This window comes from Drosophila sulfurigaster, chromosome 2L, assembly GCF_023558435.1.
Source record: "Drosophila sulfurigaster albostrigata strain 15112-1811.04 chromosome 2L, ASM2355843v2, whole genome shotgun sequence".
Classification (NCBI taxonomy): domain Eukaryota; kingdom Metazoa; phylum Arthropoda; class Insecta; order Diptera; family Drosophilidae; genus Drosophila; species Drosophila sulfurigaster.
In genome coordinates this window covers 24,153,296-24,181,125 of record NC_084881.1, presented here as the reverse complement: position 1 = coordinate 24,181,125, position 27,830 = coordinate 24,153,296, and the positions used below count along the sequence as shown (strand labels likewise).

At 38.7% G+C, this 27,830-nt stretch overlaps 1 protein-coding gene and 1 long non-coding RNA gene across 11 annotated transcripts; one reads left to right on the top strand and one right to left on the bottom strand.

The window, feature by feature from the left end:
• Positions 1-226: 226 nt before the first annotated feature.
• Positions 227-27,830, bottom strand: LOC133840032 (metabotropic glycine receptor). Of its 10 annotated transcripts, none has more exons than XM_062271694.1 (15): positions 27,739-27,830; positions 25,868-26,312; positions 12,581-13,458; positions 6,264-6,497; positions 6,121-6,179; positions 5,858-5,977; positions 5,707-5,787; positions 5,297-5,645; positions 5,164-5,232; positions 4,707-5,108; positions 4,454-4,648; positions 2,784-2,965; positions 2,604-2,715; positions 2,179-2,199; positions 227-1,688 (listed from the first exon to the last, which is right to left on the bottom strand). In XM_062271694.1, the coding sequence occupies exons 3-15, from the start codon at positions 13,337-13,339 to the stop codon at positions 1,491-1,493; spliced, it is 2,781 nt and encodes a 926-aa protein (XP_062127678.1). In that variant the 5' UTR covers positions 13,340-13,458; positions 25,868-26,312; positions 27,739-27,830; the 3' UTR covers positions 227-1,490. The 10 variants fall into 10 exon arrangements, with proteins under 10 accessions (XP_062127678.1, XP_062127693.1, XP_062127685.1 ...); XM_062271709.1 differs by having other exon boundaries at positions 25,868-26,110; positions 27,739-27,829; XM_062271701.1 differs by having other exon boundaries at positions 25,868-26,265; positions 27,739-27,819.
• LOC133840097 (uncharacterized) lies at positions 4,011-5,001 on the top strand. Its single transcript, XR_009894166.1, has 2 exons — positions 4,011-4,159; positions 4,323-5,001. It is a non-coding gene; the product is annotated as an uncharacterized LOC133840097 (long non-coding RNA).

Below are 27,830 nucleotides of genomic sequence, written 5' to 3'. Positions count from 1 at the left end.
AGACTAACATTCTGAACGATCCTTACACTGTTTACCTATTTTTCTGTTTTCTCGTTTCTTTTTTTTTGTTTTCTGTAAAATTATACAACAATATTTATTTTTGTTTTTTTTCTGTTTCACGTTTTTTTTTGTGTTTTGTTTTATTTTGTTTATTCGCTCTGTCACAAAGTTAACAAGTGCCTCTCTTTGGTATTTTGTGGCTTTGCTCTCACAATGTACGAGTATATTTTATTTTTGCGCATACTTCAGATATGCAAATCTGTATATATGTATACATATATATCTATATATTTGAGTATATATACAAATAATAGTTGCTGTGGATTTACAATACAATTATTAAAGTTATTAAAGTACATACATAGTTAAAATCTAGGCGTCGATTGTGTAGTGTTATGTTGGGGGGGGAGGAAATTCTCTAGTACGTTTTAATGCCTATAAGCTCAAATTTACAACTGATTAATCGCTGATTAAATGATTTAGCTAGCCATCAATCGACCATTAGGAATTCTCTTTGCATTACGTTACGTTATTTGGATACAAATTAAGGGCAAATTATTGTCAGTCAGACTTGTTCGCAATTTCTCGCTTGGCCAAAAAAATGTAGCATAGTTTTTAGCGCAGAGTTTGAATTGTTAACAAGTCTGTCTGTCTGTTGTGTATAGTTACTTTCAAGGAACTTAGTTGGCATCAACGGAAATAGTTAAGTTAGATACTGAGATTAATTATGAACAAGAAAATGTTTAGCAATAACAAATAAGTGATAGATGTCTTATTTGCTTTATACATTCAGTTATTTTAACGTTACCTACACAGGTGGGCTCTGTTTTTGAATTTTTCTCGTTTTCATTTTAACATTTTGCATTCGCATTTGTTTTTGTTTTGTTTTGTTTGTCTCATTTTCATTTTGCTCTTGTCACACAACTCGTTTGCTCTATTTTTTGAAAAACAAAACTTAGACCACACGCACAAAAAACAGCTCTAAAAATTTATCAAAATTGTACAAAAATGTTTTTGCTTTCATGCACATTTTCATTTTCATTTACATTTTCATTTGTTGTAAGTATGTTACTCAACACGTTCTATTCCATTTTGGTAAAATAAAGTAATGTTTTTTATTGTTTGTATATTTTGCTCATCTTTTCATTTCATTTGTCAACATTTGCTTTTGATCATGATTTAGCATCATTGCAAAAATTAAAGTAATTCTTTTATTGTTTGTGTTGTTGCGCTATTTGTTTATAATGCTGCACCTAATTCTCAGTTACATACATTCATTTGTTTTCATTTATTTTATGTATAAATATGTGTATATGTATAATAATAGTATATATAATATATATATCGTATTGTTAATGTTTTCTGATTTGGTTTTCATAAAGTTTATATACAATTTGGCAATTAGCCACATATCATCATTGATTTGCTTTTACGTTTGCTCTTGCTTTTGCTTTTGCTTTTCTACTTTGACTTTTACTTTTCTTCAATTTTTACTTGGAATGCGATACAACAGAATGTGAGACCATCGAATGTGATAGCATTGAATGCGATATACCGGATATTTCGGCATAGGTATCGGTCGGTCCCTCCCCACTGCAGACTGAATCCTCGGGTGTACGTGAAGGTTCTGCCTCGGTTATTTCAATATCCTGATGATGCTTATTGCTGCGATGTTTGGCACTTAAAGCCTGCGAAAGTTGGTTTTGTTTGCATTAAAATTGATATTTCAATAGTTTCGTTTCGTAAATTTGCAATTGAAGTGCATTTGTTTTGTTTTGTTTGTTGTTGTTGTTAAGTTTTGAGAAGTTTTAGTTTTTAGTTGAAAGTATGATAGTGCTATTATGTTATATTGAGGACATGCATTTAGTTTAGTTTAGTTGGGGGGACGCGCAGAACAGACTCGTTAATGGAAACAGTACAATCAAGTTGTGTATTTAGTATTGTTGTTTTTTAGTTGGACTTTTTTTTGGATAGCTTAGGACTGCATGCTAAGTGATTTAGATTTTATAGACCTCTATTGATATGTTACGTAGAGTTAGGCGCTATACACAAACGTGCGCATTTAGTTTTGTTTTTGCTTTTTGGTTAGCCACAACACAAAGTTAGGATTTGTTTAAGGTTTTAGTTTTGATTTACGAGATTACGAGTATGTTACATTGAGAGACTGACAATTCTTACCTTATCTTTGCTGCCCTTTTTCTACATTTAGATATTGGTTTTTGTTGGTGGGTTTGAGTTTTTTTTTTTTTTGGTTGTTTGTTTTTTTGTTTGTATATAGTACAAGTCATGACAAGAACAATGATATATATATATATAGATATATTTCAGATTAATACGTATGTTCACACAGAATGATTTAACAAATGGGATAGAGAATTTAAGAAAGTTATAGAAGTAGTAGGAGAGAGTTAAACAGTTAAACGAGAAAGAGAGGCTTTCTTTTTTTTTACTGTTTTTAAGGGGGCACAAAGGATCATTGAATCAACTAGGCTTGCTTTGGAAGAGTAAGACTATTCATTTCACTGGCTAGACTGGCCCATGATGAACATGTATTTCACAGAGAGGACTAAGACTAGGCTGGCAGTCAATCCTCAGTCACTTACTTGCAATGAGAAGCGACGATGGCCCGCCTTGCGACCGCCGCGCCTTTTGCTAATATGCGGATTATCCTGACGCAGTGTTTTGTTCTTCAGAATCTCCAATTGCGTGTACAGTCTGTATACAATTGAGAATAAAGTGTATGAAGAATTGTCTCTTATACTATTTGGTTTTTTGGGACAAACCTTTTGAGTTCGGCACGTATATCCTCGGGACTCATTTCGGATATGGTCAGTTCACCAATGTCGGGATCACCCAGGCATAAACCCGCATAGCCGCCGCCCAAGCGTTGACCGGCATCGTGTGACGTACCCTTGAAAGCATCCACAGGTAAACGCATTGATAGATCGTACGCAAGTGAACGAACCTGCAAGCTATGAAGATGCAACAAACACCGCAAACCACACTCAGGAAGTAACACAAAAGCCAAACGGAAACGGAAACGGAAATCGATACAGAAAACCAAAGAAGTAACATAAGAAATGGAAATCAAACTCAGGAGAGACAGCGATATATAGAGAGAGAGAGAGAGCGTGGAGTCAAGGTTAAGAGAATTCAAAGTTTAAGTAGATCTGTGCGCTTTTTCTTGTGTATTTGGATTTGGAGACTGTTAATTACTATCGTATATATTTATGTTTATGTGATGTATTTGTTGGTATTCGAGTTGATGTGTTGATGTCATTGTAATTGTGCCACGCCTATGGGGCGTGATTGTGTCTTTTGTGGTGCTGTAAATGAGATAAACATAGGTCAAAGTAACGACGACCAAAAGTTGTTGGGCTACAACTACTTGTAATAGTTTTAAAGACAGAGAGACTAATTTTAGAGTACTTGGGTGGGAGGAGACAGAGACAAAGAGAGAGGGAGTTATGTTACATACATATTTGTTGTAGTAGTAAATAGTGTGGCTAAAAGAAATACTCTATATAGTTTTGGTATGCATGTTGGGGATTGTAAGGAAACCGATTTTTGTCATCATCTTGTCATGTTTTCAGCTGTTGTGAAATGATTAACAAAAATTGTACATGCAAAATTACAAAGGAAAAGTGTTAGAAATGAAAAGTGTGCCAAACATGCTTTTGGACAGTGTTGATTAACGACGCTACTTTGTGCAACTTAAAGTTGGGTGCGGTTAGCTGAATACTAAGTATGGATAGAATGGAATGGAGTTGAGAGATGAAATGAAATCATATCGAAATAGTACAATACACAATATAGACAACACATTCTGAATAATTAACAACAATTTATGACACTTGCAGCAACTTCATAGCTTGACTAAAATTCATGAAATGTTAGCTTAATTCTAAAATTTGGATTTCGATCCAAACAAACGAAAAAACACAAAAATCAACGTCACAAACGAAAATCGTAAAATGAAATTAAATCATTTTTGTTTAGCAAAAAGCTTTCTTCGGCAATTTGATTATTTAAATTTGTTGTGGATTTTTTATACATTCTTTTTTTTTTTGTTTTGTTGTCAACTGTTTTTACATTATTTTATCATTGTTTGTTTACAAAAATCGTTTCCTCAAACCAAATGTCAATACCAAATACAAATGTGAGTACGAAGACGACGACGACGACGATGACGGCGGACAAATGAGCACAAAATTGAGCCTAAAATACAATTGTCTCAACTTTCTAATACTATACAATTAATGTATGTTATTTTTCATGATACTCGCTCGTTACTCGAACAAACTTTGGACGCACTTTGTTAGCAACCAGAAATAAATCGCAATGATTCCAACAGAAAAGTTAATTGTGAAAATAATGCATGTTAATTAAAAAAAATAAAGTACAAAAAACGCAAAATGCAAAACTGTCAAAAACTGTTAACGGTTGTTGTTACCTGCTTGTGCTGATACCACAATTTTGGCACAAATATCAAACCCAACGCAAAGCTATTCGTTAGCTGCGAGCGTATAAAGAGCGCCAGCAAAATGGCACCCGGACTCATTTCCGGCAGATAAACGAATCGCAGAAAATAGAAACTGGACGACACCAGAAACTCCAACGTCAGCGTGGTGACCAGAAATTGTCGCTCCTAAAAGGTGAGGTGAATGAGAAAGTAGACAATAATACTGAAAAGCAAACTGCATTACCCGAAACTGAGTGTTGGCATTACGACTGGCGATGGCCAAGTGGAGACCAAAGCACAGTATGAGCATCTCGCTTGTCTGCGTCACCAGCTCCCATTTGAGTGGATGGCAAGTGTTGGTGCTCGCCTCTCGTAGACTCTTCAGCTGCGCACTCTCCAGGAGATCCAACGATGAGGCCGTAAACGCAGCCATGTAGCAGACAACGGCAAACACCATTGTGCCCAGATACTTGAGCAGATCAACGTCGCGGAGCACCCAACGATGCGCTTTGCGTGTGCGAAAGTCAACGAGATGGCGATACAGCTTCAAAATTATGGCACCGTAGCAGGTGATGAAGCCGATCTCGCGCAGCCAAGGCTCCAGCAGGCAGCGTTCGGTGGAGGCGGGAAAGAAATGGACGGCAACCTAAACGTCACGCAATTATTAAAGTATTCTTTAAATTTGCAAATTTCTAACTTGCCGATGCATAAAGTAAAACAATGCCGAGCAGTATGGTCTCCAGCACAGTCCACATTCCCGAGGCAATGGCCTGCAATAGAACACACGATTATAACAGCTAACTATGAGAGAGATATTTAAAAGCTCTCAACTACCTTGCATTTACGCTGCCTGAAGACAATGACGCTGAGCACAACGCAGCAGAGAATGCAAGCGCCAAGCACAATGGCAACGAGCAGCCGCAGACAGGCATCCAGATTAATGGCATCCTCCTCCTGAAAGTTGAGGCAAACGCCGTGCAGATCACAGTTGGTGCAGCCACCCGGACACGGCACACACGAAAAGTTGTCGTAGCCCTCGCTCATCTCAACGAGATCGCCCCGAAAGCCCTGAAGTGTTGAGTTTGGCAGGTAAAAGGATTCGCGGCACAGACACGTGTAAACATCGCGCGTGGCCATCGGTTTGTTCTCAGTTAGCAGACAGAATGTGGTATTCCGATCGCAGCTGCAATGCATAGAATTCAGCTTGGAACAAAACAGACATAACAGATTCAGTGGCAACTCACCCGTGGCGTCGTCCAAAGACCTCTTCGAGGCCATCGTTGCACACATCCTCATCGGCGGCCACAAATGCGGCTGCAACAATTCTGAACGAAAAGAGTGCATTAGCCATGTGTTCACAAAAAGAAAACAAAAAATATAAACGAATTTACTAACTTGATTGGCTGCTCGGTGAATGATATGCGAAATGGCCACAACCAGCGACCCGTCAACAGGTTGCAGTCACGAAATGGTGCGCCCCACTCCCTCGTTCCATCGCTGCTGTTCCACGCGGCTCTGCAATCAAATTCGATGGGGGATCAAACCAATTAGCTGTTTGCCACCAAAACACGCGAGTTGGCCAGCACAAAAACGTGTATGTGCTGCCAACATTTGTATTTGCCTGGCCGAAAGCAATCAATTTCGATTGGCAAACTTACCCCAACTCACGCCAATATGAGCCCAAATATGCCTTGTTATGCACCTGATCCGGTGGTATCTGAAAAAGCCAGAGACCAGAGAGCAGTTAATGCATTTTGCTATTGCAAATTCGTTTTCAATTATTATGCTGCCACACACTGACCGTCACATTGTCCCTGAATTTAACGACAACGGTGTGTATGCTGGGCGCTGCGATGGCAAACGCCAACAGATTCTCATCCTCGTTGAGTGCATAGCTGGCAATGGCGTTCGCTCGTCGACTAACCTCCGAGCGTGTCTGCTCATCGTTGGGAATGGGCGTGTTGGCATATTTATACGTGAGGAATTCTGTGAATTGGCGTGCTGCATCCGCAGCTAGTTCGCTAAAGTCGTAGAACTGCAATCAACAAGAAAAGAGATTTATCAGCGGCGTTTAGAGGTAGTTATTGATTGAATTGATTCAAGTTTTATTCGGTGGGATTTCTACTTATATTGTTTGGTATATTATATATTTTGTATATTTGGATTATTTATTTTTACAATTTTTGTCGATTCTTCATTTGTCTTGGCTGACAATCTATGTAAAAATATCAAAATTTCAGGAAAACTGAACAAATCTAACGGGGTTTTTTGGTTGTTTCCTTTCTCTATGTTTCATTTTACAAAAATAATGTGCCAGGGATCAACTAACAAAAAGGGAATATGCACAAAATCCGTTATTTAGATTTTCTTCTGTCGCGCTGCTATTTCAAAGTTCACAGCTGTAGATAGAGTTTGAACTCTATGGTATGTAGTGAATGTAGTATTATATCAGTATGACTGTAGTATTATATTTTTGCGGTATATTAATTCGGTATTTTTTAAAACAATTATCGCTCTGTTTTGCTTCCATTAAAAATAGTTAGCGGGTATCTCACAGTCGAGCACACTTGACTGTCGCTTTCTTACTTGTTTATTATACATAAAAAAATCGTTCTCTGTGAAAACATTTTCCAATAGTTTAAGAATTCTCTTTTAATTTGAAACTACCACCGATCTATATCCAAAATAGTCCAATCTCAACCTACTCATATAATTTATGTTTCATTTCTCTATATTTTTCTGGGTTTCAGTCGCTCTACAATCGTTATAGTTTGCCATTTGTTGAGCGAAAATCAGATTGCATTAGAATAAACTAAGGCAAAGAGGCGAGTCTAAAGAAGCTTATTATGCTTATCTCTGCCCCAAATAAACATATTTCATGCGTTGCACACTCAGGCTTGGCCTTATTGTGGCCATCAAAAGTATTTGTATACTTGAGCCAACAGCTAAGCCCCAATATAAATTGTAACACAACGGAATATTCCAAGAAGAGGCGAAGAGAGGAGAGACGAGAGGTAAAGCGAGCGCCCATAATTGGTGTGAACGCGAAGAAAATTAAGGATACGTGAATAAGATGCCCAGGCCTCAGCCTAGTCATGCAGTCGGAGTCGGAGTTGGACTTGTGACTAGCTATTAATTATGCACATGGCGCACGTTTTGCATGGTCCAACACCTTTTTTGGCCAGCTATGTGCTGTTGTTGAAAATAATAGGATTTAATGTCCGAGCTGGGTTGCAAAATGTTTTTAATACCGCTTCGACTCAGACTTTCTTCTTTCTCGCTCTCGCTCTGTCTTGTTGTCTCTCTCTCTCGCTGTGTGTGTCTCTCTTGTTTGTATAAAATTAACACGTTACAATGAGCACAGGATACGCCGAGGATACGTTGTGGCAGTCAGCAAAACTCTGATGACATCATTATGGCTTTTTGGAAACAAAAGGTAACCGCAGCACGGGTCAGGGGAGGCAGCCAGCTGACGGGGTTGAAGGGAGCGTTTCACAGTCTCTGCGTGTGCGTGTGCGTGAGCATCTGTGTGTGTGTGTGTGGGTGAGTCACCTTTTGGCTTTGCCAACAAATATTTCCCATTAGCAATGCTCAACGCTGGGGCGACCACATTGCGTATACGTTATGTGCCAGATGAAAAGCCAAATGAATTATTAACAAGAAACAAACATATTTGTACACAAATAACTCGCACACACACACACAGTGGAATCATTCAGGCGTGTTGCGGTCTCCGACAAAGAAACAAACAAATCCAGCAGCAGCAGCGGCAGCAACAACAAAAATGTGAAACACTTGTAAATAGCAAAAAACCACAAACAGAAGCGACTGTGCAATAAAACATGCATATATTTGCAAGCACACACACAAACACACACAGCAACTATGCCAAGTGCTGCAGCATACACACACACACAGACACACATACAGAAAAGCGCACCCCAAGCAGTTGAAATGAAATCCGTAAAGCGCGTTTTACTGGCTTTTTAATGTCTCATGCTCGACATCTCGTCGCGCACTCGGATATGCCGGCATTTGCCACACACACATACACACACACACACACACACACATGCTCACATGCTTATGTGCATGTGTGTGTATACAAAATTCTTACTTATGACCATAAAAAATATTTACATGCCCATATGGCATTTAGTTGTTGTCGTTCACTGCCGCTGTTGTTGTTGCTGTTGTCATTTGCATGTTTGTCATCGTGTTATTCGCTTTGTGCTTAATGAATAAAATATGTCAGCTGCTTTGTTGCTTTTCTGCTGCTGCTGTTTTGCTTCCCTTGTTGTTCTTGTTGTTGTTGTTGACACTTGCAAATCTCATCTGGGCAGCTCTCAAGTATGTACTACACATCTTTACACATCTTTCATTATGCAAAGCATCTCTGTCGGCCTGCTTGAGTGCTGCTTTCTTCCTTCCGTTGTTTTCGCATTCACATTCACCATTCACATTCCCATTCATTCATATTCTTTTTGTTGTTTAGTACTCGAAATGTTAATGTAATGGTAGTTTAGTAAATTGCATAAAACTTGCAAATAATTCACCGTCGCGCCTCAAGAAAGCGTTTCCGGTTAGCGCCTTTTGCTTATGCAACACTTTTTGTAACACTGCAAAAACAGCAAATGATGCGGAACAGAAAAGACAACAACTATTTAAGACGTCTAAATGGGAAAATAAAATAATAATTGTGCAGCAAAGAGCTTTGGATGAATTTATAGTACATAATTCAAATAATATTATTGTTATAGCTTATAATGCTATAAACTTGAATATAAATCTTTAAGAATATCTTTCAGTTCAATCGAAAAGAATAGTAGGTAAATTAGAAAAACCAAACTCAATACATTTTAAAATCTTTATTTATTGTTTAGTGTATTATTCATGATAAACCAAGATTTTATTAATATTTATTTGTTGCCAGGTCCAGGTTGCTACAGTTTTCAGTGCACAATCGATTTTAGCAAAGTGTCTAATTATTTATTATGGCGTATTGCGTGCAAGCTGAAAGCTTTTTATTGTGATTTATTGATTGGGGAGCAATGTTATAATCCATTAACGAATAATTCATGCAATGTGCCACATTTCGATGCATGCAACTTTTAGTTATGACTAGAGGAATGCATCGATGTATTCGAGACAATGCGATGTGCAAAGTTAGCTGAAAATCATTGGGGTGCAATTACTTAAATATTTTTTGGCCTTGCATTGTCTAATATTAGTAATTGTTGTTGTTACATTCCAGCTGTTGTAACTGTTGCCATTGTGCCCATTTGATGTTGTTGTTGCTGCCGCTGCTGCTGCTGCTGTTCAGAGAGACAAAGGCAAACACAAATAGGCCCGCCACACACCCGCTGCAGGAATACAAATTTCGCCTGTTGTTGAAGCGCAACAAAAGCGAACAACCGTGAGGCCAGAACGAAGAGCAGCGGGACCGGGACCAGGACCACGACCAGCAGTAACAATAACAATAACAATAAGAACAACAAGCAACAATAATGCTTGACAGGCATTCGACAACGCGTCCGCTGCTGTTGACCAAAAGCCGGCGTCGCCACAGAGAAAACAAAAAGCCGTCAAGGGAAAAGGCAGCGGGAGCAAAAGCAGAAGCAGTAACATAGCAGGAATAGGAACAGGAAGAGCAGCAGGTTTGGGGCACGGGCATCGTTATTGGTCTACTGTCCAGCTGTTGTTCCATGTGCGCCACTTTATTTATTATTTTATACAGCACACATTTTGTTGGTTGCATGTACGTGTCTAAGGAGCACACACTCGAGTGAAGAGAGAGATCCAAATCGCTCTAATGGCAATTTACAAATTTGCTTGCCATTTTCATGCAGAGCACATTGAAATTGTATCTTTTAATTATGGCACACACACACACACACACACACAGCTGCGTGCTTGCGTCAAGGAAAACGGCAAACGGAAAGTAGAAAGCAGAAAGCGGCTAACGCCATCGATCGCCTGTTTTCCTGTTGTTGTACGTCATGAGCAAAAAGGAGAACGAGAAGAAGTCAGCAAAACATAGATAGCTACGTGGCGCATTGTTTACACACCGTCTTATTGAACATTTATACAAATCGCGCAGTTGGCTAAAAATAGCTGCAAAAGCAGCTCTCACTGAACTGACTCGAGACTCGTTGACTGGTTGTCTGGCTGACTGACTGACTGGCTGATGAGCTTGTGGCTACGAATGGGGACTATCTTTAAATTTCAAGTTCTCGTTTCAATTGTCATGCAAATTCAATTAAAATATCGTTGATGGCTCGCAACCAGATACGGGCCAGAGTCAGAAAAAGCTAAAGCCTCAGTCTCCGTATCAGCCTCAGTCGTTTTCGCTCTCGCTGCCTGTGGCTGTGTCTGACTTCTTTAGTATCTTTTAATTAACTTGCAGCAGCAAAACGCGTGACATGCTGTCAAACAGGCAACTGCTTGCAAATCCCATATAATACCTGCATCTCCTCCCTCTGGCCACGCCCACGCGCGGTCTAGAGATATTACTATGTGCGTATGCGATTCTACGTCAGACATGGCGTATGCGTAATATTTTTTACGACCATCAACATTGTGGCAACGGCGGGGGGCGGAGGGGAAACGAGAGCGGTTTTCCTCAGCAATTTCATGCGCGCAGATTTCCGCAAAAAGATTTTTGTCAGCATGAAACTCTGGAAGTCTGCAACCAACTTATGAAGGGTGGCAGTAGGACGCACAGAGAGAGGAGGGAGGAATGGGTGCTGCTGCTGCTGCCTCAGCAACTTTATTGATTAGACACGGAAAGCAAGTCCGCCTCCTCTTCACGTTTTTTTTCTTTCTCTTTTTGCTTTTTTGGCCCTCAGCATTTTGTCAGCGACGACCGTGAAGTACTTTATCAACTGTCAAGTTAGCAATTTTAAATATTCATGTTAATTGTCCGCCTTTGGGTCGATTGCAAGCTGCATTTTTTCTCACAAAACGCAAACACACGATTGCCATCGAGTTATGTAAAGGTTTTTCTATTTTTTTGTTGTATATAAATCTGGGATGAGATTTCGTTGGACGAAAGCATTTCCTTCTATTGTTTGTCTCAAGTTGAGTTAATACTTTTATTTTTAAAGTGCCGACCTCGAAAGTTGGGTGAATTGTCAACAAGGGTGGATGGCTTTAAATGTCAGCAGTCAGCTGCTATTTTAGGAAGAAAAATAACTACTTGTCAATTGTGATTATTTTTTAGGCGGCAATCAGATACTCAATGTGTATAAATAAATAGTTAATTACCGCAAAATATATTAAGTCAGAGTTTTTAATCGCCATCTGTTCATAGCACTTTTGAAATTTTATCTGTCTCATTATTTTTATGGCAAAGAGCTTTTTTACAGTTTTAATGAGACGTTAACGAGAATCCTAGTTAAATAAACATTGTGCATCATTTATTTGACTATTCTAATTGTAAAATTCAAACCAAATTTTCTCAAATTTATTAATATTAATAATTCAAGAAAATTCGGTTGATAAACATTTCAGACAATGAATCAAAAATTGCTTTCCTAAATCCTTTATCTGAAATAGAGGTCATATTATTTTCAAGTTTCTCCCATAAATCTAATAAATATTCTTTAAATAAAATAATCCAAGAGATTTTTCAAGATGCTAAGGTGAATATTTGTATATCATTATATCAATATTCTTTTAAGTTTGTCGTAAGTAAAGCACATCAACAGAAGTCTGCTTTGGAGATCAGTTTTTTTTCTTCTTTTTTTTACATTTGTTGTACCTGTTTTGACCTCAGATTTTTATCAGATGAAAACTACGTTTGAATAGATCATTGCTTAATCCATAGGGTTTAAGAATATGAAGTTTTTGTAGAAATCACAATTTATCTGAGACGAAGATTTTACGACTCGCTTGTACAGTTCAGAACTATTCCTTAGTCGCACAACATACTAACATATAACTTTAAATAGAAATTTATACATTTTTAAGTTTCTCTTGTAGAACTTGGATAACAAGTGCTTAATATAAACCCTTGGCAAAATGAATTTAAAGTCTGAGACGAAGTTTGGTTAAATTTGAAGTTTTTCATGTTATTAAATCTGTTAATGATATTATATGCATAAAGTTAATACTCACAGGCTCATCCGGCAGCGTTTCCAACACTTTTGGCTCGCATTTCTCAGTTGCTTTGCTGCTAGCAGCCGCCTCGGCTGCTGTTGCTGCAACAGTTGTTGTCACTGGGGCTGCAGTTGTTGTTGTTGTTGGCGCTGCAGTTTGGGCAGTGGTTGAGGTGGCACTACGTTTGCGCAGCCGATCCGCGTTGCTGAGCACCGAGACCACATTGCCCGTGGGCGTTAGATCCTCAAAGTCAAAGGCGGCAGCTTCGCGCAGCGTTTGCTGCTGCTGCTGCTGCTGTTGATACTCTGGAATGCCGTAGGAGTCGCTCTGTCGCAGCTGGGCACGTTTGTAGTAGGCGAGGAGAGCATCGCGTCTGCTGCTGCTGCTGCTGCCTGGCGATGCAGCTGATGGCTGGGCGAGGCCCAGGAGCAACAGCAACATTAGCAGCGGCAGCAGCAGCTGGCAAAGTCTCTGGCAATAGTTTTGGATGAGTTCGATGATGATGCTAGTGATGCTAGTTTTGCTTCTGTTGCTTCTGTTGATGTGTTGTTGATTTTCTTGTGGAGTTTGTCGTTGGTTTTCTTGTTGCTTTTTCAGGTGGTCTCGATCTCTGTGGTTGATGTGGCTTCTGTGCTGCTGGCGGCTTAGTTGAGTATTCAGTTGATTCATTTGATTTTGGTGGCATTTTTGCATTGAACTTTGAGCTTTTGACTTTATTGCTATGCACAGTTCCATATCACTAAAGTTGTTCCTTTTGTGCTTGTTGCTGCTGTTCATTTAGTGTTTGCTTTTCGGGTTTTTGTATAAAAATGTTTTTTAGTTGCAGCACTTTTCGTTCTCCGTTCTCGTTGTGGGCGTGGCGGATTTAAATTTAATGTGTCACACAAAGAGCTCATCTGAAAATGAGAAAAGTTTTTTCAATTTTAGTCGAAACACACATGAGACTTTTTTTTGTTGTTGTTGTTGTTGCTATTGCTACTTTCATTTCGGATTTTCGCATACGAAATTGAATTCAAGCAACTTCAAATATTTAAATTTAGTTTTAGCTGTCGGCAAGTGTGTTTGCCTGATTTATGAACATTATTAAAAATGCAACTTAACGCGAAGGCAGACCAAGTTTTTTGGTCTCTTCACTTAAAACTTTGTTAAAATATAAAATATATATTAATGCCACTTGTAATTTTGTAACTTTGCTAATCAGAAATGTAGTTTACAGCTTCCACCTATTGCATTATGCAAATCGTTGTACAAATTACTTAGTTTAATTCAAATATCATCAGCATTATGACTGTAAACCACATACAGTTTAATTTTAAGTGAGTTAATCCTCACATAGTTCGTTGTTGATTAATTTGTGTGGCACATTGTGAATACGAGAGTTTTATCTGATTTTATGGCAGCTCATCTGCATATCTGCATTGATAATTGCTTATTTATATGTAATTACCGATGGGCCGCTGACACCGCCGCAGCTTTTACAACCAATTAACTTCAACTGGTTTTTATCGTAAAAACTGTGCTGATTGCCGTGCCATGCGCATTTGCAATTTAAGTGCTTTTAAAACAAGCGAATGTACTTCACTTTGATATACCCGCTAAGCATTTTTAGCAAAAGCAAAACAGTTTGGTGGTATTGTTAAAATATACCGAATTGATATACTAAATGATATATTTAGTATATCGATACAGTTAGTAGTTATACACACGTAAGAAAACAATACAAATTGTGATGTAGCGTCCGTTTTATAATGCTTCTCGATCAAGACTGACCGCCTTCTTAAATTATGTATAACAAAGAATGTGACATATAATGAGAGAATCGATAAGGAGAGCCAATATCGAGAGAGTTCGCATAGCCGAGAGTGCGTCAAGTTAATATGTTATATGTGTGTGTGTGTGAGTGAAGGCACTCGTCCTACTACAGTACTACATTCAAAATATACCATAGAGAACAAAATATACCAAAAGTGTCAACCAAAGCAACGAATCTACAATTTCCATACGTTTTATTGTTGAAATATACCGAATTGATATACTAAATGATGTATCTAGTATATAGTACTCTATTCAAAATATACCATAGAGAACAAAATATACCAAATGTGTCAGCCAAAGCAACGAATCTTCAATTTCCATACGTTTTATTGTTGAAATATACCGAATTGATATACCGAATGATATACCTAGTATATCGATACAGTACTACATTCAAAATATACCATAGAGAACAAAATATACCAAATGTGTCAACCAAAGCAACTTATCTGCATGTTCTATACGTTTGCCACAAGAACATAAAACCATTTTACATTATGGGTAGCGAGTATCATCAGAGACAAAGGTTGGACTATGCAACGCCACGAAAGATAAGCTGTACTTTGAATATGACTTATGAAAGTTACATCCAAGTTGATACAGCTTGTTTGGCAAATGTTTATAAAAACGTTTATTATTTTACCTTTTCAATTGCAAACAACTTACGATTATGCCCGCCAACAGATTAAATAGACACTCAAATACTCACAAGCAATTACCCATTACAGCAATTGCAATTTGATACGAACGCAAATTGCAGTTTAATGGCGAGTCATAAAGAACCTGTCATAAACATAGTGAATAGTGCAGTTTATATATAGTTTTGAAGTACACACCAGAGGTTATGCATTTACCAGCAATAAATTGAAATTGATAGAAATCGGAATTAACTGCACAGCAACAGCAACAGCAGCAATAAGATGAATCACGCTTAAGCTCTACCCTATTACCTTGCAGTCATATGTTAATTAGAACGATTGCTCATATTGCCAGTGCCGTGGGGCAGCAACTGTCATCGCGCTGGGGACTTGAATACTCTCCAAAGCGAGTGTCAACCGAGCACGTAATGGGCAACCAGATACGAATGCGAGGATGACAAAAAAAGCAAAAGGCAAATGCAGTTGAGTAAAGAAAACAAACAAAAAAACACAGACGCGTGAACCCAACAGTGAAATACCCATTAGTTATTAGTTATTATTTACCAAGCATATACAGAAATATACCAAAGGCCATATTTAGTATATTGATATACTATCACATTAAAAATACACCATTGAGTACAACATTTACAGACGGATACAGATTTTTGCTGTATAAAATTATAACTTGAATAAATATACCGTAGGCTATATTCAGTATATTGATATACTACATATATTCAAAATATCACATTAAGTAAAAAATATACCAACAGCTGTTAAATTTTTTTCAGTATAAAATTATTATTGATTATCTTCTACGATTTGTAACTGAATAAATATACCCTAGGATATATTCAGTATATTTATATACTACAACATTAAAAATATAACATTAAGTCAAAAATATACCAACATCTGTTAACGGTCTTTTCAGTATAAAATGATAACTTGAATATCATCTGCGATTTGTATTTGACTTATATCGAGACATTCCTCCTGCTATTCGCTATTTTTAGGTGTTCATACGCTGCCCTTTGGGTCGTTGGTATAAAGAGAGAACACAACAAATGCAAATAATGTAAGAAGTGTCCCAGTGGACGAGAACGCGAATGTGAATGCAAATGCAGTGCAGCTGGGCGTGGCATGTGGCAAATGGAAAACGGAAAAAAGGTTTTTTAAGTGGCGCTCAGCTGTATGCTATAATTTTTGCATTTGCCAAAGTGAATGAAATTGGTTGGCAATTGGCAATAAAGAGCAAAAAAAAAAGAAAACAGTCAACATTTAATTGCATAAAGTGTGATTTATATATGCGCTGTAGAAATCAACATTAAATGCAAACAATGACTTAAACAGGTGTTGAACAAATTGACGCTAATTGAAATTAATTTTGCATTATTATTTTTTATTCGAAATGTAGCCAATGCATGCGAGGCGAGTTGGCAAGTTGGCACATGCGCTATAAACAAATTAATGATTACGTGATTTGGCCAGATGCCAGCGTGCCAGATATGACTAAAGAATGCAGCAGATATATGTATTTTGCAATTGTTGTTGCTGCTGTCGCTGTCGCTGTTGCTGCTGCTGCTGACAAGTTGTTGGCTGTTTTCTGGCTCGCTGGGCGCACCTGGCCTCACCTTGACACTCGTTCAACTGCAGCTAATGTGGTTGCTTGTGTGTTGCGAGTCTATCAGCAGCAACTGCAGAAAAACCAATGAACAAACACAAACACACACAGCTAAAGTTTTCAATTAACATCGAGCTTGTTGTTGTGTTGCGAAATTATTGTAGCATAGTTTTCCGCATCGCATTGCATTGCATTGGTTCGCTTCGATTTGGAAACATGTTCAACAACATGCCCTGTCTGTTCAGTCTGTTCTCTGTTCTCTCGCTGTCTGTCTGTCTGTCAGTCTGTCTGTTTGCCTCTGCGTGTCTGTTGCACAGATTGCAGAACAGCACCACAACTCAACTCACACAAGTAATTGCAATTTTTGCGGCTTGCTCAACGAGCAAATCACAATTTGTTTGCCAGCTCTGTGCGATGCATGTACATACATCAGTTGTTGCTGATTAGAATTTCCAGTTCATGCTCTCTTGTCTCTCTGTTTGTCTGTCTGTCATCTTGTAATTGACCACAGGACTGACGTACGAAAATTGCAATAGTCTCATGAATTTAATAAGCAGCTTACAGACACCAAAAATATATACATTTGATTGCACAATACATTTAGCAAGTAGTCATGCATGAATTATAAGCAACAAATATGTGTATTATGCAATTTCAATCCATCTTTGTGCTATTCAATAAGGACAGACACTTTTGTAATTCCTGCAGCTGTTTATAGATTTCAATCTCAATTATTTTATTATATTGTCAACAATAAAATAATTTACAGGTAAAAACGTTTTGTGCAGCTTTAGACAAATGATATTTTGTCCAGCTGCCAGCAAAGACAATGTTGCAGCCGTGTGACAATCACACAATGCAACAAAATGCAAGCACACCGACACACACACACACACTTCTGTAGAGACAGAGCTACTACTAAAAATGGTTAACAATTAGACAATGGGTGAAGCAACAAGCAAAGCGATTGCAGTGCTTGCGACACACAACACAACACACGTTGAGGACAAATTGTGTGCCGGCTGCCACAGTCGCCTCTCGACGCTTTGTTATCCTTTATGGCGTATCCTTTGTGCCTCAGTACTGCCCTCTCTCGCTCTCTCTCCCTCTCTTTTTGTGCTTAAATAATTTGAAGCAGCTGCGCTTCAGCGGAGAGACAAGCGCAAGACCTAATGCCAACACCCAAAAAAAAAGGAGAAGAGGGAACCCTTCTTCTACCCTACTTAGGTCTACCCCCTAGAGCGACCCTCAAAAGCCAACAAATCGGACAACATTGCCTCACATCCTCCCATCTCCCATCTCGCCGCCGCTCATCTCCTGTGCCATTGTCTGACATTTGAGCTAAAAGCTTCGAGTGGCAGCCCAAAACACTTTTCCAATTAGGGTTTTCTATAATGAAAAACTGTAACGGTTGTGCCGTTATTGCGCCAAAAGGCTTTTTTCGGCTCGACGCAACTCAACTCAACTCGTCTCGTCTGGTCTCGTCTGGTCTCGACTTGGCTTCGCTCGCTCGCTTGATTCGCTTCGCTTGAAAACATCTTCCAAGGACATAACCAGAAACGCTGTCAACACCGCTTCCGCTGCCGAATGCCGATGCTGTGTTCCCGTTGTTGTACAACAAGTTTTCTTCATTCCTTCCTTTTATTTTTTGTTGCTTCCAATTTTTTTTTAATCACTTTTCAGGGTCTAGCACCCGGTATTCGAGTTGTTGTTGCTGTTGCTGCCTCGACTGCTGTTGCTGTCGTTGTTGCTGTTGCTTAACCCACTTGGAAGCGCTTCTTTGGGCTGTTTACATGCGCAATTTGCTCAAGTGTTTGCTGTTTATATCATTAAAACATCGCAGGATGCATTGTCTATAAAGTTGCCCAAGACAACATAAGCACAACTTGATGATGGCACAGCCTTTGGGTAAATAAGCAATGTAGATAATGGGCCCATAGCTTATGAACTTGAACAATCTTTTAACAGCACATAAAGAAGCCTCCCACATACATATTTTCCAGCAGCTCTTAGACTATAATCTATGGAACCTTAATCTTAACTCTTCTGAGCTGATTTGCGATTAATTCTAAATGAATAATTAGACGAATGCATGTACTTAAAGAGTCAACTTAAGATGCAGGCAAATTCAATAGATATCTAATCTAGAATCTTTGTATCACAATATCAAAGCTTCTTTACTGATTGGCGAATAATGTTTGCAAGATTTTAAGACCAGATTGTAATACTCATATTTATTGAGTGAACTTAATATAATGTAAAGACTACATGACATTTGGAATACTATTTAAATATATGTTATCTAGAATCTTCGCATCTTAATCTGATTAGTAAATAAACTTCGAAAGATCAAAGAAGAGACAATTAGCTGCTTGTTGTATTTATGATAGAAACCAATTGAATAATATAAAATAAGTACAGCAGATTGAGATTCATATGTACTTAAATAGCTATCTAAGCTATAATCTATGAACTCTAATCTAATATGTGATTAATTTCTAAAAGATCTTTAAGAGACAAAAGATACTTTTTGTATTTATAGTTTTAGTGTAGTAAATTGAATGTGACAAATATTAGATTATTATGTAGATTTTTGTCTATAGACCATTTGTGATTAAGAAAGAATTAAATGCAAGTTAATAGCAAAATTGAATTTGCCAAAGTCTGGAATAAAGTAATGACATTTTGCAAATTGAAATTCAATGACGAAAGGTAAAAAATTAATAGATTATTAAACCCAATTATTGTTCCTATATTAGATGAAAATACGTGCAACATCTAGACGTGTGTATACACACACATACACACATACACACACACACACACATACGCACGTAAAGAAGGCAGCAGCAGCGCTTTGGCCGTAATCTACTTGGCCTACTTGGGCTAAGTGCGCTTTTAGATAAAAGTCGCTGGCGAGGCGGCAAGGCACGCATTACATCCAAAGCGGACATGAGCGGCGACGGCGGCCAAGATGATGGGAAAAGGCGCGGGACGGGGGCGTGGCATCCTTGAAACCCCAACGAAGCTTAGATGAGTGCGCCCCAATGTTGTGCTACGGCATAATTTGTTGCTTGAAGTGAAAAATTGTCAAGCACATCTCAATGTTAATGTATACTGGAAAAAAAAGCAAAATTGAACTTTTCGAGGTTACAGCATTTTATTGGCTTTGTTGTGGGTCTATAGCACGCACACACACACACACACACACAAGCACATAAATACACTCCCACACACACACACACACACACAGCGAGTTGGGCATAAATATATCGCATAAAATAGTCGCAAACATTTTCATGTTTATTTCGCTTGAAAGAGCGTAAAAATGTCGCTCCAAATTCTATGCTAACGAAAATTTGTAGCGTTCTGCTTAACAATGTTCCAAATTTCGCTTTCTCTAACGCATATACCCTGCAAAATGGGTTAAACACAAGCTGTACACACTTTTAAGTCTTTTTCAAAATCAATAAATTCAATTTTAAACACACTTTAGATACAGATTTAATCTGTTAAATTTAAATAAATATATTTTAAAAATGTTCTATGAAATAAAGTGTATATATTCGTGGCACATTCAGTTCAATGTTTTGCTTTTTTGGCGCTGCTGTCACAGCATGTGCGCTCTCTATGTCAGAGTCTGGGTCTCTGACTGTGTCTCTGCCTGGGCGTGTGTAGCTGTAGCGGAAACATGCATCTCGTGTGTCGTACATCGTACAAAATGCAGCCAGGCGGCAATGTCACAACGAAGGATAGAGACAGAGGCTGGCATCGAGAGTGACACGACAGAGTGGGCAACATTTTGGTTGTATAATCACTAAACAGAGAGAGAGAGAGAGAAAGCGACGCTTGCCTTCAATATTAAGCCATATCCATGTCCAGACACAGAGCACAGCAGCTAAGCAGCTAAGCAACCCAGGGGCGAAATGCACAAAACAATCACTTTAAGTACACTTGTATTGCATTCAACTAAAACTAAACCTTTGGCATCAAATTACCAAGCAATGCATAATTTACGAAGTTGGCTTAGCTAAATGCCGCTTTGGGGCGCAAAATAGATTGCATTCATATAAAACTTAAATGAACAATGAACTCTGACCGAAAAGAGCCAATTAATTATGCCATGATAAAACACACACACATTAAATGCATTATTAATAAATTACTTTAGTGCAGTCGATTATAGTTGCTTAATTAAATGCTTTTCTAGTTGATTAAAATGTGTAATTTATCTGTGTCTATATTAATAATTAAGAGTTCGACAGCATGTATTAATTGTGGATTAAATAAATAGCCTGAGGTAATTGATACAATTTAAGCAGCCATAGATAACATATAAATGTGTTTATAACTTCTGTGTAAGTTAGCAATTTAAAAGGATTCTAAATAAGTAATTGATGCAATTTAAACAGCTGTAAAAATAAATGATTTTATTTATTATTTCAGTTTAAATCTTCGAATATCTAAATCTTGATTGAATGATTTCAATCCGATTTGCAAATACAAAATTAAAGATCAAAATATCTTGAAGAGACAATTTGATGGTTTTGTATTTATTGATAGAAACCAATTGAATAAAATATAAATATATTTATTACTTAAATGTAAATCTATATAGTCTGATATTATTAGTATTTAAAAATGAGATAGTTTAAACAGCTATAAATATAAATGTATTCATTTCTTATTTCAGTTGAAATCTTTGCATCAATCTTTTTAAAATGACTTTAAATAAGTCAGCCAAATAGAACACACTTTTTTATTTCGCCATCATTGCGACGCGTTTTTAAATGGACTCTGTCTTAGTTGTCATTTCTCCCATTGACTTATCCAGCTTGTGTATCTGAATTGTGTCCAATGTCTCAATGTCTGCGATAACATCGTAGAGCAGTGATTACCCAAAGTTCTCAAAGCTGCTCGCAGTCACTTTTCCTATTCATTTCCTCTTCTTTTTTTTCCATGGTAATTGCTTTTAATCAGTCGACTCCTTTCAACCTCTGAAATTACTTCAATTCGCAGTCACAACTCGACTTCACACAGTCGTATTTTAATCCACTCGAAAATCTTTGCTTTAACCGCAATTTTTGCAGTCATAAGCAACAGGCAAAGGCAAAGGGACTAAAGCAGAGACAGGACAGAGTCTCGATTAAAGCCAATCTGGACTAGCGCCAGTTGAAAGCGGCATTAAGAATGCCTTGCCAGCACATAAAAAAGAAGGCAATAAAAAAAAAAATAAAGAAAGAAAAAAGAATCGAAACGAAAAAGCGAAGTAAGTTAAGACAACAACTGCGAACGAGGCGGATACATAAAACCAAACAATTGCTAAAAATCAAATGTGACAACTTTTACCAAAATTAAAATCAGCAAAAGTAAAAAGCCAACAGCCAGAGGCGAAACATAAAAACGAAGAGCCGAGCTGTAGCAGAGAGAGAGACAACCAGATGGAGAGAGGGAGAGGGAGAGTGTGTGTGTGTGTGGTTGTTGTATAGCATTTGCTAGTGGGCGCTGGTCGGTGGGCGATGGGCGATGGAAGGAGGCGTGTCGTATGCCTTGGGGCAGTGGGCGAATCATTGATGCCAAACGGAAATGTGCGCACTTTCAAGAAGTGCACTAAAAATGGCGACGAGCACTTCCGTTGATGGCCTGGACTAGAAACTGACTAGCACAGTGAATGAGAGACCCACAGACTGCTGTTGCTACTATTACAGTGGCATGGCAGGGCTTGTTTTGTGCCTGCCACAAGCACACACACACACACACACACAGATAGACAGTGGCTCACATAAAAGTTGAATGATAGTTGCAAGCGCCAGCAGCTGAAATCACGAACCCGGACAACGGCGTCGACAACATCAGCAACAAGAATATAAGCAAAAGACACTTTGCAATCGTTCGTTGGGCCATCACGTTTGCTTTGGCGTTACGTTGGCACTGTGTTTGCCCGTGTCTCAGTCGACAGACACAAACACAGACACAGACACAGGGAAGGACATGGCTGGCTATGTAAACAAGCGTCATTTCAAATTGCATTTAAAGTGCTTCAAATGCTTTGCATTTAGCCGGACGATGCTCGCTGCATTTTGCGATGAGGTTGCGACATCGCGTCGCATCGCTCGCTGCTTCATTAGTGGACAAGTTGTGCGCACAACATGGCGTATGATTAATATAATTACAGTTGCAAGTAATGAACAGCCAACATTGGTTTACCCCAAGTCACTAATTGCCAGTGCCACAGCGTAGCAGCTGTTCTCTGTCTGACATCTTTTTTGCTTTGCTATACACACACACATAGACAAACAGAAGGAGGAGAAATGAAAGAATGCGAATGCGAATGGGAGGAGAATGGGTAAAGTAACGGAACGAAACACTTGGCCTGGAAAGAGGCAATAAAATTTGGTCAAAAGCAGAAGCATAGATAAGCGTCAAACAGTTCACACATTTTACTGGGCCTGTCAGTTTCCGAGTTCCGCCACCGCCACCGCCACCCCCATCTCCCCCCCCTCTCACTCTGTGGAAACTCTACTCTGTTCTGTTCTCTCTGTCCCTCACTTCATTCGCTGAAAGTGCGCTCAAGCGTGAATATTAAACGTTTGCTTTGCCACACCAAATGGGTGCAGAGGACAACAGGGGATAGGAGTCAGGGGTCAGACGATAGCATCCCTTACGCAACCACAACGCAACGCAACGCAACGCAACGATATTGAAAACTTTTGATGAAGAACTTTAAGCAAAAGTTTCGAAAATGTGTATGAAGTATGAATGCTTGAGCACAACTTTATTGTGCAGCAGCTCAGGAAGCGAGAACACTTATATAGATTACTCAGAACTGTGAAAAAGTGAAAACAGATATATTCAAAAATGATTTTTTGGCGAAAGAAATGCACAACTAAATATGCACAGTAATTTATTCCATTATCTTTGCAATATGTTTCTCGGGTTATATTGAATTCTTAAGAATCATTTCAAGTGTCAAATATGAAAATATTTTGTTCGGGCAAATCTCTGAAAAGTGAATTTTGCTCAAAAGAAATACACATCAAAACTTCCACAGTATTTATTGCATTCTCTCGAAAACTATTTAAAATATTAAAATTGAAAATAATATATTTTCTCTGATATATTTCGAAATCTAAAATGTGAGACCATATTGATTCAATAATTAAATTTTGAAATTTCAACAGTGTTTTATTGCATTTTCTTTGCAAAATGTTTCTTTGGTTATATTGAAATTTATGAATTATTTAAGCCCCACTTAATATGGTAATGTTGAAAAATGATATATGCGTATCGAAAATGGAAATTTTGTTAAAATAAATGCATTAGTCAAAGTCCACAATAAATGGTTTTTGTTTTAAACATTTCTCTTATTTGATATTTAAGCTATTTAGCATACTTAAAGTTGAAAATAGTTGCTGATTGTGCCAAATCTCAGCTGTCAAAGAAGTTCTTTTAACTTTGCTGCTGCTGTCAAAAAAATATGTGCAAAAGTTTTTAAAGCCTTCTCTGCCGCAATCATAAGACTGACAAACAATTTGCTGGCAGGCAATGAAGCAGGAAGCCTTCGTCTCGTGACAATTGGCCAATAGGCAAAGCAGCAAACGCAGCACTCTTGAAACGAGAACCTGAGAGAAAGGTAAGATTATGGGTCATGGGCCTCAAGCGTTTGGTTTTGATCTTTGCAGCGTAATTATTTCTTTAAAATCGTTTTGAATTTTTGTGAGTCGCGTGGCTGGCTAATCACAAGGCGTTGGCTTTGTTATATTTATTATAATGTAGCGCAAAATCTGAAATGAGTTAGCAAAAAGTGCGTAGTGATTAGGCAACAGGCTGGAGGAGTCCACAGTAGCAGAGCGCGAAACTGGAGGAGAGCTGGAAAGCGCCAGTCGACAGCTCTTTAAATCATAAATTGAGCCCACAGGAATGCATATTAATATGCAAAGCACGCCAGTCAGTTGCCCCTCTCTGCTGCTGTCAAAGTGGGTGATGAGTGGGCGGTGAGTGGTTGGGTGGCGGGTGGGCGGGTGGGTGGGTGAGTCAACATAATGAATTATGCCACGCCTAACGAGACAACACAGCAGCAGCCAGCATGGCGCTAGAAATGCTGCCTGACTGCCTTCTACTGCTGCTACGCAAGAGAGAAATCCAATAAAAATTCAATAAATTCCGCACAATGCTCGTAATGTTGCCCCGGTGTATGTGTGTGTGTGTGTGTGTGTATGGGTGAGTGGGTGCGCCTGTGTATGTGCGTGCATGATAAAACGAACAGCAGAGAGCTCTGACTCTGACTCTGACTCTCTGCACGTGGGGTTAAACGAGCTTGGCAGCAACAGCAGCAGCCACACAGACACGATTTTGCCATGATGCTTTTATTTTCACAACATGCACACACTCACAGCCACACTCGCAGCACTCACACTCACACGCACACGCACACATATACATACGCTTAATTTACGTTCGTTTTCGTTTTCATTTTTTCAATTTCTTATAGAGCGCCTAAAAATAGGCAACGGCCACGCAAACGGCAAAGGGCACGAAATGTGACCGGAAGTCGCTGTCGACCCCAAGAAATATGGCGCAAAAAAAAAAATTAAATTTCATCCGAAACGTCTGCGAGTGCCGAGTCATTAATTGACGTCAAAAATAGGGTTAATGTAGCACACACATACACTCGCACACACACTTATACATAGATAAATATAGAGATGCTGTTTTTTCCATCTCTTCGCATCTAGTCTTCAATTTGATGTCAACACAGTCATCAACTGACTGTCGTTTGAAATTGCTGGCGACCTTTTTGTGTTGCCTGCCAGGCAAATGATGCCTATTTGATCAGCAGCCGGGCAAAAGGATAAGCGCCAAGCAACAAAAAGAAGAATACGCTCTGAAGCTGAAGCACAAGTTCAACGAATGCAAAAGGGAAAAAGAGAAAAGGGACATTTTGAGTACCCTGTAGACGGCAATTGCCAAGCACTGGCTTGAATAACGCTGAGTAAATAAGTGTCATAGATAACACAAGAAGGAGGATACAGCACATCAGAGGCATCTGGCTACTCCATCTGTTGATCTGTGCAGCAGTTAAGGCTAATGATGCCTTATGCCATTTAACTAAACTGGACAGGGTATCTGCTAGTCGTGACATACATAGTTAATCGTAGCCATCGCTTGTGTTGTTCAGTTGGTTTTGCGCTTTGAAATAAGTCGCAACGAGGAAGACATACTAACCTAAAGTCGTAGGCTGGCTGGGTCAGCAGTTAACCAGGACCCTCTTCTTGTACTCCACTTTGCCATCCAGCAGTTGTTGTTGTTGTTCCTGTTGTAGTTGTTGTTCCTGTTGTAGTTGCTTCCTTTGGTGTTGGTTTCTATGTAAATTTTTATAAGCACGCGGCAAAATGTATGCGCAAATAAAATTAATACGAAATTGCCGTTTGTATTTTCTTTTTTCGGTGATAGTGGTTGTAGTTGTTGCTGTTGAGTAGATGTTGTTGTTGCGTTTATTGTTGTATTTCGATTGTTGCAGTTGTTAGGGGAGATTGCTTTTTTTTTCTCTATTTTTATTTGTATTGTATTATTTTTGTTTCGAGGGCTTTTAGTTGTTGCAGCGGTTGATAGATAGTATTTAGCTTTTGATGTTATTTTTAAATTAAATTATTTATATGAGTGTTGAATTCTTTTTGTGGGTTTTAAATCAAATTGTGAAATGAATTAGATTTGAAGAACGGCATCGACATTTTATTTTGTCTTGCTTGGCGGCTATACATACTAGATATGTGTAATGCAGCCCGAAAGTATGCTTCAACTATTCAACTTTGGATTTTTTGTGAATAGGCCCAAAAGTATGCAACGATTTTTACCATATCAATATATTAAATTATTGCACACAAATATTCCTGTTATTGGAACAACTCTTTCTTTCTTTCTTGTTAGAATTGTTGAAAAATTCCCGAAAATTTTCTTAACACATAAACACGCACGCACACAAATATGACGCGATGCCATAAAAGCATAAAAGCAAAAAGACGACACAAAACTTTAGCCGCAAAAAATAGATTCCTACACTTTTGTGTTATCCTCTCTCTTTTAAGAAAAACCAAGCCAACGACGACGACAGAGCGTTCTGCTGTCGCTCGCAAAACACGCGCGCGTTTCGCCAGTTTGCTGCTTTCAAAAAATAACTCTAGGATACACAAAAAGACACGCCGTGTCCGTGTTGCTCTTGGTTCGTGTTAGTATTGGTTTGCGTGTACGTATGAGTGTTTGTATGTATGTGTGTGTGTGCGTCTGCTAAGCACAAAGGTAAAACTTTGACTGCCAGGACGGCTTGTTGTTGCTGTTATTGTTCTTTGCTGACTGACTGGCTGTTGATATAATCATGAGAGTGTACGAATTTGGCTTAAAAAGCGAACGACAAATTAACGACGAATGGCTGAGCAAAAGGAATGAAAGCGAAACGCAAGTGCACGAGAAATGTGTATAAAAATACATTTAGTAATAAATTAAATGATTTGCACACTAACCCCAAACACACACGCACACACACACGTACACGCGCGCAAAACTAACGAAGCGGAGCAGTGACAGCATAAAACACACACACACACATAGAGCAAAAGGACATGAACATAAATACATAAATAGTAGTATATTCGTTGCTTGATTTCTGCCTATTTTCGTGCACAGTGGGCGCCGTTGCCTGTCTCTGTCTGTGTGTGTGCGACTGCGACGGCGACTTCGACTTCGACTTCGACTGCGAATGTACGCGTGGGTGTGGGAGTGGGTGCGGGTAAAGAAGCGGAGTAGACGACGTGTATTAATGCCGCCGCTGCGCTGCTGCTGCTGCTGCCCGACGTAGCTTAGCGCGCAAAAACCGACAGATACACGAGCATTTAACACCCAAAATTGCGTGGCGCATGTTAAAAAGGGAGTAAATCAGGCAGTGACAACAGCAACTTCCAAATAACTGGATATTCTACAGTTGCATTCATATTCTCATTTTTCCAATCACTTATTTCACATTCACAATTGCAAATTAAATTTGAATATTTCATTTTATTTTGAGAGCACTAGTTAATTTTTTTCCTATTTTACTTGCATACTTGTGTATGTGTGTCTTATTTTTCCGAGCTTCGATTTCTGTAGCGCGCTTTTGTACCGCTCACGCTTATATCCTGTACTCAACTGAAGGAAG